Raw genomic sequence first — 15191 nt, forward strand, 5'->3', positions numbered from 1 at the left:
TCGACCATTCTCGATCATCAGTGCGATACATCGCGAATTAAAGGAACGAGCGACGCGGGAGAAATTTAGCGGATTAAGATATCCGTCCGCGACACTCTTGACACTTTTATGCGCGGATTATTTAACTAGATTAATTAACGACCGACTAACTTATCGTCTCGATTAATTCGACACTCCCGACAATTATCCGGATGACGATTATATAAGAAGACTTTGTCCCGACATCATGTAAAAGGTCCGGAAAACGTGAAGGCAACTTCATACCGACGTCACACTTCCGGTGACGTCACGGCACACCGTTTACTTATCTAGATCAATTTTAGCGTCACGTACTCCGATTAATTCAATAATCGATGTTCTTAATCACACGTACAATAAATCACGAATGAAAGGCGACGCAAAAAACGGAGAAAAAATCTGCAGAATACGATGTTTGTCCGACACTCCCGATCTTGACGCTTATTACACACGGATTGGATTAATATTATTATTACGATCAATACACTTATCGTCACGTATCTCAATCTATTCACTTATGGTTATCTGGACGATGTAAACGCGACGCACACGCAGATGCGGTATGTTACAAATCGACCTCGATAGCACGTTCAGAGTGGAGAGGCTAACAATAAGCCATGACACCAGGCTGCCATGCTAGCGCTATGTGCTGCCATCTGTCACATGTCATTGGAGTCAGTTTCTAACGTCAGTGACAAGTGACAGGTGACAGCACATAGCGCCAGCACAGTGCACACAGTAGCCATAAAGCCCATGGCTCAGAGATCCTCTCCACTTTGAACGTGCTATTGGGGTCGGCTTGTAACATACCGCATCTGCGGTGTACATCACTTTTACATCGTCCAGATAATCGTCGGAAGTGTCGAATAAATTGAGATATGTGACGATAAATGTATTGATCATAATATTAATCCAATCCGTGCGTAATAAAGCCGGGAGTGTCGCGGACGGACATCGTATTCCATAGATTTTTTCTCATTTTTTGCGTCACCTTTCGTTCGCGATTTATTGTACCTACGTGTGATTAAGAACGTCGATTATTGAATTAATCGGAGTACGTAAAATTGATCTAGATAAGTAAACGGTGTGCCGTGACGTCACCGGAAATGTGACGTCGGTACGAAGTTGCCTTCGCGTCTTCCGGACCTTCTACATGGTCGGGACGAAGTCTTATAATTGTCGGGAGCGTCGAATTAATCGAGGCGATAAGTTAGTCGATCGTTAATTAATCTAGTTAAATAATCCGCGCATAAAAGCGTCAAGACCGGGAATGCTTCTCACGTCGCTCCTTCGTTTGATTGATATGTATCATACCCGTGATCGAGAATGGCCGATACTGCCGAATATTAAATTAATCAAGGTAAGGGCGTGACACTCAAATTAACTTACAATTAGACAAGTGAACAGTGTGCTGTTACGTAAACGGGACAAAGTTTTTTGTTGCGTCTTTTACGCGGTGTCGAAATATTTGATGGCGTCACCAGTGATTATATATTAATTCAGTAGGCGTATCCGATCCATCGTGTTCCGTAATTATTTTAATCTTATTATTTCAGTGCGCATCTTACGTCGAAAAGGACGGATGAAACGGATTCAACGACATGACTAAAGGCGATGGAGCAGATTCAACGACGTGATTAAAGGCGATGGAACGGATTCGACGATCCGGTTAAAGGCGATGGAACGGGTTCGGCCATGTGATTAAAGGTGATGGAACAGAACGATGAGGATAACAAAGACGGAACATCGTTCGGTGAGTACATTTTTCTGTATTTTATTTGTTTATATTGCAACTAATGCGAGCGTTGAGCGTGAAATTATGTATATATACATTAAAGTCAGTAGCACGATCAATATTCCCTCTCTTTTCTGATAAATATGTTATTAACTTCCTACAAGAGATATATATATATTTTTTTCGAAACGTCCAAAATATAAAAATGTAATAAAACCGTGCGAATCGTAATTTAAAACCACTCGTTTTCGCGGCGTTTCGACTATAATTTAAACATTTCAAATGTACCATAAACAAACATACTGTTTGACAACTTACTCAACAGTAAAATATACAAGATAACTCGGATTATATATATATATATTGAAAAAAACATCTTAAATATATGCTTACACGCTTTATTCTAATATATATTTAAAATTATATTTTTATTAGCGAAAAGGGAGATATTTTTTAATAAGGAAAAATAAGATATACATGTATATTGTACGTTATACATAAGAATTAAAAAGCTTTTTACGAATTGTTTTATTAAAAATACGATTATGGATAGGATCGAATAAAATAATAATAAATATTTTGCAATGCTAAAGTTTATTCTAATATCATCAGGGTTTTCGGTCGTGCAAAGTAATCCAATAAAACGTGTTAAAGTGCCAAGTGAAATCTAAATCATCTTTATCCATCTTACAATAATATCCATCTTTCAATATCCATGTAGAACCTAGGAAATAAATACAAAATTAATCTGTAACACTAATTTCAATAACAATTCTTTTAACTATTAAATCTGTTTTAGATGATATTATAATCACATATATATTTATATCCTCTGTAGACACATAGGTGCGCGCTGATAATATATATATATATATATATTCTATGTGTGTATTGTATATATATATATATTGTAGTGTATATATATATATATATAGTTTATATATATATATATATATAATCTCATCTAGCTATTAATACTATAAATTTTACACGATATAAACTACAAATATTTCAAACGATTGATATTACGATTAATTTTAATAATAAAGTAAAAATATAATAAAAAGCTATATAATTTCATTATTAGTTATTTTAATTAATAACTCATTTCTAAATAATTATTGAAAAATAAACATACTTATAAATTTCTTAAATAAAAAAATATATAATAAATAAACTGTTGAGTGACTTATAAAATGGACTTCAGAGTCCCCTTAAGTAGATCGCGCTCTGCAGTTTAAAAACATTTACCTAAATAGCATAAACTATTCTTTCTACGATGATTCTTGTGATCTGATTCTATTATTTTCTTCCCATTCCTCCTCCTCCTGCTCTTCCTCCCACTCCTCCTTCCATTCCTCCTCCTGTTCCTGCTCCTGCTCCTCCTCCTCCTTGTCCTCCTCCTCGGCCTTGTGCTGATCGTCGCACTAAACTACCATGACCCACAAAGTGATTGGCCATACCGAGAAATCCCTTTACCGGTTGCGCCTTTAAGTAAATATTATTTTATAATATAATGAAGCTGATAAAAATATGAAAGAAATTATTTATATTTTTTTATGTTTTAAATTTTATCGACTAGAGGATTTCATTAAAATAAAGCATAATATTGTATATATGTACATATAGCCCGATAGCCATTTCGACATCTTACTTACATCTTCGAAGTTTTGGACTGGCGAATTAGCAAACTAAAAAAGTAATTAAATTTCTTTATTTTACGGATATAATCTTCTTAAGTTCTAAGTAATATTACAATATATTAAATTAATATTATATTCCGTAACATGAAAAAATTAATAAATTTTAATAATCGCTATTACTAACATATAGTAAAATTGTGTGGGGAAACATTTCGAATGTTTCAAAAAATATAAATTATTTATTTGTAAAAAGTAAAAATATTTTGAAAAATGTATGATTTATCTATTCTCCGATAATTACATAAGCAGCAAAAATTTGTTTTTATACACGTGCCCATTCTTCTCATTATATTATAATATATTTAAAAAATTACACTTTATTACTATATTTAATTTACCATATTAATATCAACACAATACACATAATTTGCACGTTACTTTGTTCTGAGATTGCTAATGAATTATTATCGCAAATTTCTTACCACCAGTGTTGCACAAAGTAAAGTAATCAGAAATAGCTTAATCATCATGCTTAGCTTGATGCACCATGCACACTGGTCAGCAGAAGAAGTGTTCGCTTTTATATAAATCTTATAATTTACGACGCATTTACGTGTAAAGATGCGGGAAAAAACAAGTCCATTGTCGACAGGAAGTAACGATTGTTATCACGCTCTTTACGTAATTCGCGACAAAATTTGACGTATGTCAAATAAGCAGCAGTAATTATAATGTCTCTGCGACGATCTGCATAATGTTTTTTGCGATTGTTAGATCTTATCCTTTGCAGTTCGACAATTACTACTGCGTTCGGCAAAACAAATCTGCGGCATCCGAGTGCTCTTTTACTTCCTATCTTTGTTAAATTTTCAGTAAGTAACAAAGATAGAAGGAGGTAAAAGAGCAGATCGACGTCTCAGATTTATTTTGCCAAACGCAGTAATTGTATGTGACGTGCATTCGTTGTTTATTGTCTGCCAGAAATACATTACGATTTCCTAATATTCGCGTATTAATATTATTATTTTGCATTTAACTGATTCCAATAAATATCTTAGATATGATCAGTTAACAGTAATTTTTTATTTTTAATTTAAACATTTTTTTACAAGCTTTGTCAGTCTTAAATAACATAAATTTTATTTCTAATTTTTTTTACTTTGATGCTATCTTACGTTTTAATTGTCATGAAGATCTGTTGAGTTTTGTGACATAATGAGAGATTCCAGTCCTATGAACAAAATTTCAACGTAATTAATCCTGTATACAACGCATGACAAATGTAATCAACAAACGAATAATTAAAACTAACGATCGATATTTAACAACATGAAATATATTGACACATAACGTTCCTTCTATCCGCATAAATTTTTTAAAGATTTATCAGACCATCACGTAAATCATTAAAAATAATTTATTAATAAAAAACTTATCAACAAGCATTTATTAATAAATTATTCTATGTATGAGACAAATTCGAATTTGTCAAATTTGAAAATAATACAAGCGGTTTTCTCGCCATATGTAAACTTGACTTACACATATTTAAATTTATACAACTGATTATAAATCGTATATCATCTAATAATTTGACACTCTTGACAATTGTCTGAATGATTATGCGTAAAAATTGAACGACTGCAAGAAGCGAATTTTATACCGATATAAGTACACGATTGTCGACGCGAAAATTATATCCCTCTAATCAAAAAATTCGATTCGACGAATAACGAGTTTTCGCGCATTTTCTCTGACTTAACGAAATAAGTATTGAATGAATATCGGAATATCGTATAACAAGATCAAATTGTAAAAAGAGAAAAAGAAACACTATATACGCACGTTACGATTAAGGCACAAATAAATCTGTATATATAGAGAAACGATATGCCTTGTGGCCCGTCATACCTTTGTCGCGACATATACTTCGTTGTAATTAAAGGAAAAATTTAAATAATCTGGTGACAGGACAGGTACTTAACTTTCTCGTCCTTACTTTTCTTTATGTTTCGGCGGGTCACACAAGATACACGCACATACTTATACATACATACATACACGAATATCGCTCGACGAAAACAATGTACCTCAGTCCACGTATAAACGTCTGTCAGGAATGTTGCGAGTGAACAATGATTACTATAATATATTCACTTCAAGTTTTTGATAACCGTATTTCGTAATTGTAATCTTCTTTCCGCGCGCTGTATCGAGATATAATCTAGTGAATGTGCAAAATTTAAGAATGTGATTAAAGAGCAGATTTAACGTTATAAAGGTAGATAGAACGGATTTAACAATGCAATTAAAGGCGGTAGAACAGATTGAAGTAATTAAAGACGGTGGAATAGTACGTCGAGGGGCAAAGAACAACAATGGAACATTGTTCGATGAATACATACATTTTTTCATGTTTATTTGTTTATATTGCAACTAATCTCGCGTGTAAAATTATATATGTATAAAGTCATTAAAGTCGGTAACGTGAAAAATATTCTCTCTCTCTTCTGATAAATATATTCTTAATCTCTCCAGCGAAATTTTTTTGTGTGAAAATCTAGAAATGTAATATAATAAAATCGTGCGATCGATTGTGCAAATTGTAGCTTTTTCATTCGACGTTTAGATGATAATTTATTTCAAGTATACATAAATATGTACATATACATATATACTATTCTTTTGTGATATTTGACAACTTACTCGACAGTAAAATACATATATAAGATCACTTTCTTTAAAATATGTTAGAAACGCGTTCAAAATACATTATTTTCTTTATTTTAATATATTTAAAATTTATTGTTATTAGCGAAAAAGGAAGAAATTTTTAAAAACCTTATACATGTGTAAAATAAGTTATTACATATATATATATATATATATATATATATATATATATATTAAAATAAAAAAATTGTATAAATGTTTGACAGCTTACTAATAGTAAAATACAAGATAATTCGGATTCACTAAAATACGTTAGAAACACTATACGTTGAAATACAATATTCTTTTTATATATATTTTAATACATTTAAAATTGATTTTTATTATTTAAAAAGGAAGAAATTTAACAACGAAAAATACATTATACACGTATACATTAAAAAGCTTTCACAAATTGTTTTGGTTTTGTTCAGAATACATATATACGAATATGGATGGGATTGAATAAAATAATAATAAATATTTTACAGTATGCTCTAAATTTTATTCTAATTGTAAGTCATCAGAGTTTTTGGTCGTACAAAGTAATCTAATAGACGTGTCGAAGACTACTGACATGAGTGAAATTTAGATCACCTTGATCAAACAATGGTAGATGATCAATATCCATATAGGACCTATAAAATAAATATAAAATTAATTGTAATGCTACTTTCAATAACACAGTATTATGATAAATACTAAATTTTTAAATGAGAAATATAGTGTACACATATATTTATATGTTTGACATAAATATTCTGCATACATATATACACACGCTCGTGCGCATAATCATACAATACGTGTATTGTAATTATTTGATTCTATATCATGTATATTTAAATACATATAAATAATTATAAATAGAATTTATTTTCATGAGTTGTATATATACAATCGCCTGAAACAGAGACTTAATAATTTAAACTTTTTTTATTAAGTTTAATCATGAAACTAATATGTTAAACACCAGATATTAATATCATCAATTTTAAATACATGATATAAATTGCAAATATTTCAAATGATTTATATTACGATTACTATTAACGAAGTAGAAATATAAAAAAACTTTATATCAACTATATAATTTCATTATTATTAATTTTTAAATAATTATTGAAAAATAAACGTAAAAGCTTCTTAAATAAAAAAAAATATGTATACATATAATAAATAAACTCTTGGACGACTCATAAAATCGACTTCACTTAAGTGGATCGCGTTCTGCAGTTTAAAAAACATTTACCTAAAGAATATACACTACTTATTTTACGATAATCCTTGTGATCTGATTCTATCGTGATCCTTCTGTCACTCTTTTCGTACTTGTTTTCTTTTTTTTCTTTTCCTGCTTATTCTTCTGATGATGGTGGTGTTGATGATGATCCTTTTCCCGATGGTGGTCCTCTTCCTGATGGTCGTCCTCTTCCTCTTGGTAATCCTCTTGCTCGTCCCGGTACTGATCGTTGCACTAAGCTATCACGACCCATAAAGTGATCCATACTGAGAAATCCGTTCATAGGTTTCTGCCACGCCTTTAAATAAATATTCTCTTATAATATACTCGATAAAAATATATAAGAAATTATTTACAATTTTTTTTTATGTTTCAAATTTTATCGACTAAAAAAAAATTTTATTAAAATAACGTTGTACACTACTATACTATATAACTCTTTAATTATCTTACTTACATCTTGAAAGTCCTGGACTGGCGAATTGGCGAACTGAAAGGGCAATTAAATTTTTTTATTTACGGATATAATCTTCTTCGAATCTAAGAGATATTAAAATATAAAGAATATTAATTATTTTCTAATATTAATAAATTTATAACTTTGAGTAATCAGTATTAAGTGTAGTGAAATGTGAACGGGATCTTAAATGTTTGGAATGGTTTAAAAAATTATATATTTGTTTAGGAAAAAGTAAAAATATTTTGAGAAATGATTTACATCTATTCCTATTATATTTAAGCTGTATAAGTTTGTTCTTATATATACGTACTCTTTCTTCTTCTTATTATATTATATTTAAAAAATTCTATTTTTTGTATTTAATTTACTATATTTACATCAGCACTACACACATAATTTTCGCATAACTTTGTTTTGAAATTGTTAATAAATTATCATCGTAAATTTCTTACTATCAGCGTCGCGCAAAATAAAGTAATGAGGAATAGCTTAATCATCATGCTTAGCTTGATGCATCATGCGCACTAGTCAGCAGAAGCAGTCTTCGCTTTTATATAAATCTTAAATTTGCGACGCGTTTTACGTGTCAAGATGCGAAAAAAATACAAATCCATTGTCAACAGGAAGTAACACAATTTCGATTGTTATCGTGCTTTTTGCATAATTCGCGACAGAGGCATAACTTATTAGTAACTTGTTAAATAACCAGTATAATAATATAATATAATAATTATGTCTCTACGACTCGCTTCTGTCTCGCCTCTACGACTTCCTGAACAATGTTTTTTTGCCATTGTATTTAAATCTTATAATCGATCTTATAATATACATCTTATATAACAGTAGCATAACCGTTAATCAGTTAGAACGAACATTTCCATTTTACAAAAAATTATTTTGCGAAAGAAAGTCCGCGTTTGATGACAGGTATCATAGATAAAACAATCAGAAACGCGCATTTAATAAAATCTAGTCCGCTAGAAATGTCGACAAAAAAAGCAATTATTGTGAGTATTTATTAATCTTGTGAATAATCTGCGCTTCATACGATAGATGATCAAAGGATCACCTTCTCTTCACGACGTTATCGCATGCACGGATTGTCGTTCTCTCTGACAATGAGATATTTATTGTCTCCTTCTTCCTTTTTTTTTCTCTAACGTCGTAGCATCTAGACGTTTACTTCTAGTTTTCATCTTCTGTCACGTTCCCTCAGTCATTATCGAAGAATGCCAAGTGTACAGAAGCAAAACTGTTCGCAAAATTAAACGAAAGCACGAACGTAATTTTTCTTTTGCACAATACGTCTGAAAAGAATGATAATTTATTCTGAAATCCTTTTCTGATACTCGTGTTATTTTTCACGTGCTGCATCCAAGAATTTTTCGGTGAAATAGCGAATTAATTTATTAAAGTTAATCTTGAGTTTGCAATTTTGCTTATATAACTTAAGAAATTAACATTTTTGCGCTTCGATTGCGGAGAAATGTCATTAACGATAACACGCACGATTTAGTTTTTACTCCCGATGTTCATTTATGTCTTATGTGATATTATTTAAACGCAACATATTTAGCAGAAATAGTTTGATGTCTTATTACAATTCACTTATCTAAATTAATTTTAACATCACACGTATTCTGATTAATTTAATGCTCGCTGTTTTCGCTCTCAATATATCACGAACGAAGGAAAAACACGAAAGAAATGAAAAAAATCAGAATAAGACACTCCATCCGTGACACTTCCAGTCATTACGTTTATCCTTTTATCGTGAGATCCTGATTATTTTGTTGATTAATTAATGATCGACGAATTTATCATCATATCATCTGCAATTAATTCGACATTCTTGATAATCATTTGAAAGATTCTACGTAACAGCTTGGACAGTGTGAAAAAGGGAATTTTGCAGCGACATATTTTCGTAGAAACATATTCACCATTTACACGATACATTATTTCCACGTCATTGTCACATAATCTCTCGATTATTCCTCGAAGCTTAACGTTTTTATCACTCGTTATATTCCGAACGAATGTGAAACGAGTGAAAAACAGTATGTATATACATGATACAACTTTTGATGACGCGACAATTGTATCTTTAATCAAAAAAAAAATTTAAGCTAGCGAATATAATGACTTTTCACGCACATTTTCTACGACTTAACTAAATAATTTTCTAATAATTATTGAATGAGCATTGGAATATCGAAGTATAACAAGATCTAATTGTAAAAAAAAAGAAAAAAGAACACCATATGCGCACGCACAATTAAGGCACGAATAAATCTGTGTGTATATATATATATATATATATATATATATATATAGAGAGAGAGAGAGAGAGAGAGAGAGAGAGAGAGAAATGGTATGCCTTACGGCCTGTGTTATGTTTTTTTACTATTGTCGCGATATAGTCTTTATCGTAATTAGGCAAAATGTAAATAATTTGGGGATATAATAGATACGCTGCGAACTACTTTTGCAATGTTTAACAACTTATTGATAGTCAAATATACGAGATAATTTGGATTACGTTCACTAAAATACATTAGAAATATGTTAAAAATACATATACTCTTCATTCTAATATAGTTAAAATTTATTTTTATTGCCAAAACAGGAAGGAATTTAATAATGAAAAGTACATTATACATGTATACATTAAAATTAAAAGACTTTCACGAATTATTTCGGTTTTGTTAAGGACACGAATATGAATGAAATTAATAGAATAAAATAATAATAAATATATTGGAGTATTCTAAGTTTTATTTCAAAATCATAGGGGTTCTCATTGTCGGTCGTGCAAATTAAAGAATAAGATATGTCAAAATGCCGAGTGAAATCATCTTTATCTATTTTATAATGATTTTATAATGGCTTCAATACCCATATGTATGACCTCTGAAATAAATACAAAATTAATTGTAACGCTATATTCAATAACACAATATTCTGTTAAATGCTAAATTTACGTTAAACGACATTTAGTTACATATATTTAAATTTCTTTTGTACTCTACATCACATATACACGCGCACGTGCGCGTAAACACCATAGTACATGTGTATTGTGATTACTTGAGTCTATATCACGTGTATATTGTACATTATAAATATAATTATAAATAGAATTTACTCACATGAGTTATATACAATCACGAATCTAAGCTCTGTATTCTAAAAAAATTTTCTCTGTAAGCTATGTAACTTTTAGCTCTTTCCTTTTTCACTCTTTACTCTTTCTTTTTTGCTCTATAGTGTTACATAGCTTCTAGAAATACAGCGTTGCAGAGCAATTTTTACAGAAAAGAATAAAACAGGGACTAATGCTTTAAACTTCTTTTATTTAATTGAATCATGAGACTAATATGTTAAATACTAGATATTAATATCATCAATTTTACACGATAGAAACAGCAAATATTTCAAAGATTATTATTACGATTGCTATTAATGAAGTAAAAAAGTAATAAAACGCTATACATCAACTGTACAATTTCATTATTATTAATTAATTTTTAAATAATTATTGAAAAATGTGTAAGATTCTTAAAAAAGAAAATATATACACATAATAAATACATATAATAAATAAACTGTTGAGCGACTCATAAAATTTACTTCATCGTTTAGATTGCGTTCTGTAGCGATAAAAAACACATACTTATAGAACACGAACTATTCATTTCACGATGATCTTTGTGATTTGATTCTATCATCATTCCTCTTCCTCAGCTGACTCTTCCGTTTTTCTTCCCATTTGCCATTGAAATTCTACTTTTGCTTCTCCTTCCAATCCAAGTCCTCCAATATTTCCTTTACCTTTTATTTCAACTACTCCTTGTCCTTCTGCTTGTGCCGAGCGTCGCACTAAACTATCATGACTCATAAAGTGATTGACCATACCGGGAAATCCGTTCATCACTAGTTCCTTTTGTATCTTTAATAAAAATTATTTTATAATATATCTGATGGAAATATGAAAGCAATTATTTACATTTCTTTTTCATGTTTCAAATTTTGTTGAATTTTGATGAAGAAAATTTCATTAAAATAAGGATAACATTGGAATACATATATAAGCCATTTAACAATGCATCTTACTTACATCTTCAAAATCCTGGATCGACGAATCAGCGAACTAAAAGGACAATTAAATTTTTTTATTTTACGAAAATAATCTCTTTTTAGAATATGATATTAAAACATAAACAATATTAATTATATATTCTCTAATACCTAAAAGCTAATAACTCTAAATATTGGTATTATTTAACGTTAATGAAATTTTACGGATTAAACTTCCCAAATGTAAAAACAGAAGAAGAAGAGAAAAATTATTTGGGAAGTAAAAAATATTTTTAAAAATATATATTATTTACATCCAGTTTTCGATGACATATAAGCTATACAAATTTATTCTTATACATATATGTGTTTTTTTTTTCTTTTTATTAGTATTAAAAAAATTTTTTTTATTAATATTTAAAAAATTCTACTTTTTATATTTAATTCAACGTATTTATATTAACATGACACGCATAATTTGCACGTTACTTTGTTCTGAGATTGCTAATGAATTATTATCGCAAATTTCTTACCACCAGCGTCCCACAAAGTAAAGTAATGAGAAATAGCTTAATCATCATGCTAAGCTTGATGCACTATGCTCACTAGTCAGCAGAAGCAGTATTCGCTTTTATATAAATCTCATAATTTGCGACATGTTTACGTGTAAAGATACGGAAAAAAAAACAAGTCTATTGTTGACCGGAAGTAACGATTGTTATCATGCTCTTTGCATAATTCGCGACAAAGTTTGTCAAATAAGTAGTAGTAATTATAGGGTAAATGGGTGTGATGGCCATACGGAAAAGATGGTCATAGATCGTATATTTTCTAATAAGCGCTACATAGTGCGTTTTTCTAATTATTATCAAAGATAATCGATATTGTAAATATTAATTAATGACTAAAAATGCGCATTATTAGCGATTATTAGAAAAATTATATTTTTTGGCCATCTTTTCCGTATGGCTATCATACTCTACGTTTACCCTAATGCCTCTGCGACGATCTGAACAATGTTTTTTTTGCGATTGTTAGATCTTATCGTTTGCAATTCGACAATTACTACGTTCGGCAAACAAATCTGCGGCGTCCGAGGCTGTTTTACTTTCTATCTTTGTTGAATTTTCAGTAAGTAACAAAGATGGAAGGAGGTAAAAGAGCAGGTCGACGTCTCAGATTTGTTTTGCCAAACACAGTAATTGTATGTGATGTGCATTCGTTGTTTATTGTCTACCAGAAATACATTACGATTTCCTAATATTAATATTATTATGTTGCGTTTAACTGATTCCAATAAATATCTTAGATATGATCAGTTAACAGTAATTTTTTTTTTAATTTGAACATTTTTCACAAGGTTTGTCAGTTATAAATTACACAAATTTTATTCCTTATTTTTTTTTATTTCGATGCTATCTTATGTTTTAATTGTCATGAGGATCTGTTGAGTCTTGTGACACAACGAGAGATTCCAGTCCTATGAACAAAATTTCAACGTAATTAATTCTATATACAACGCATAAATGACAAATGTAATCAACAAACGATTAATTCAAACTAACGATCGATATTTAACAACGTTAAATATATTGACACATAACATTGTTCCCTCTATTCGCATAATTTTTTATTGCGAAAATTTTTTAAAGATTTATCAGAACATCACGTAAGTCATTAAAAATAATTTATTAATAAAAAACTTATCAACGAGCATTTATTAATAAATTATTCTATGTATGAGACAAATTCGAATTTGTCAAATTTGAAAAAAATACAAGCGGTTTTCTCGCCATATGTAAACTTGACTTACACATATTTAAATTTATACAACTGATTATAAATCGTATATCATCTAATAATTTGACACTCTTGACAATTGTCTGAATGATTATGCGTAAAAATTGAACGACTGCAAGAAGCGAATTTTATACCGATATAAGTACACGATTGTCCACGCGAAAATTATATCTCTCTAATCAAAAAATTCGAGTCGACGAATAACGAGTTTTCGCGCATTTTCTCTGACTTAATGAAATAAGTATTGAATGAATATCGGAATATCGTATAACAAGATCAAATTGTAAAAAGAGAAAAAGAAACACTATATACGCACGTTACGATTAAGGCACAAATAAATTTGTATATATAGAGAACCGATATGCCTTGTGGCCCGTCATACCTTTGTCGCGACATATACTTTGTTGTAATTAAAGTAAAAATTTAAATAATCTGGTGACAGGACAGGTACTTAACTTTCTCGTCCTTACTTTTCTTTATGTTTCGGCGGGTCACACAAGATACACGCACATACTTATACATACATACATACACGAATATCGCTCGACGAAAACAATGTACCTCAGTCCACGTATAAACGTCTGTCAGGAATGTTGCGAGTGAACAATGATTACTATAATATATTCAGTTCAAGTTTTCGATAACCGTATTTCGTAATTGTAATCTAACTTCTTTCCGCGCGCTGTGTCGAGATATAATCTAGTGAATGTGCAAAATTTAAGGATGTGACTAAAGAGCGGATTCAACGTTATAAAGGTAAATAGAACGGATTTAACAATGCAATTAAAGGCGATAGAACGGATTGAATTAAAAACGATGGAATAGGACATCGAGGGGGGAATAACAACAACGGAACATCGTTCGATGAGTACATACATTTTTCTATGTTTATTCGTTTGTATTGCAACTAATCTCGCGTGTAAAATTATGTATAAAGTCATTAAAGTCGGTAACGTGACAAATATTTTCTCTCTCCTCTGATAAATATATTCTTAATCTCTCTTGCGAATTTTTTTTTTTTTTTTTTTTTTTTTTTTTTTTGTGTGAAAATCTAGAAATGTAATATAATAAAATCGTGCGATCGATTGTGCAAATTGTAGCTTTTTCATTCGACGTTTAGATGATAATTTATTTCAAGTATACATAAATATGTACATATACATATATACTATTCTTTTGTGATATTTGACAACTTACTCGACAGTAAAATACATATATAAGATCACTTTCTTTAAAATATGTTAGAAACGCGTTCAAAATACATTATTTTCTTTATTTTAATATATTTAAAATTTATTGTTATTAGCGAAAAAGGAAGAAATTTTTAATAACTTTATACATGTGTAAAATACGTTATTACATGTATATATATATATATATATATATATTAAAATAAAAAAATTTTATAAATATTTGACAGCTTACTAATAGTAAAATACAAGATAATCCGGATTCACTAAAATACGTTAGAAACACTATACGTTAAAATACACTATTCTT

General features: G+C 29.8%; 2 protein-coding genes and 1 long non-coding RNA gene across 6 annotated transcripts in view; 1 reads left to right on the forward strand and 2 right to left on the reverse strand.

The window, feature by feature from the left end:
- Nucleotides 1-1018: 1018 nt before the first annotated feature.
- Nucleotides 1019-15191, forward strand: part of LOC140670119 (uncharacterized) — a 46135-nt gene continuing 31962 nt past the window's right edge. The window contains exons 1-2 of one of the 3 annotated variants that reach the window (XM_072900638.1): nt 1019-1378; nt 1575-1771. The gene's annotated coding sequence lies outside the window, so the exon portion shown is untranslated. Of the gene's footprint in view, nt 1379-1574; nt 1772-14269; nt 14448-15191 lie in introns of those variants that run through there. The other 2 variants (XM_072900637.1, XM_072900639.1) reach the window with 2 other exon arrangements.
- LOC140670282 (uncharacterized) lies at nt 2329-3981 on the reverse strand. The gene is made up of 4 exons (XR_012047539.1): nt 3879-3981; nt 3412-3444; nt 3005-3241; nt 2329-2477 (listed from the first exon to the last, which is right to left on the reverse strand). It is a non-coding gene; the product is annotated as an uncharacterized lncRNA (long non-coding RNA).
- Nucleotides 10527-12484, reverse strand: LOC140670416 (uncharacterized). Of its 2 annotated transcripts, none has more exons than XM_072900992.1 (4): nt 12425-12484; nt 11932-11964; nt 11503-11763; nt 10527-10724 (listed from the first exon to the last, which is right to left on the reverse strand). In XM_072900992.1, the coding sequence occupies exons 1-3, from the start codon at nt 12470-12472 to the stop codon at nt 11542-11544; spliced, it is 303 nt and encodes a 100-aa protein (XP_072757093.1). In that variant the 5' UTR covers nt 12473-12484; the 3' UTR covers nt 10527-10724; nt 11503-11541. The 2 variants fall into 2 exon arrangements, 1 of the variants encoding a protein (XP_072757093.1); XR_012047551.1 differs by having other exon boundaries at nt 10552-10724; nt 11488-11763.

Source organism: Anoplolepis gracilipes, chromosome 10 (assembly GCF_047496725.1).
Source record: "Anoplolepis gracilipes chromosome 10, ASM4749672v1, whole genome shotgun sequence".
NCBI lineage: Eukaryota > Metazoa > Arthropoda > Insecta > Hymenoptera > Formicidae > Anoplolepis > Anoplolepis gracilipes.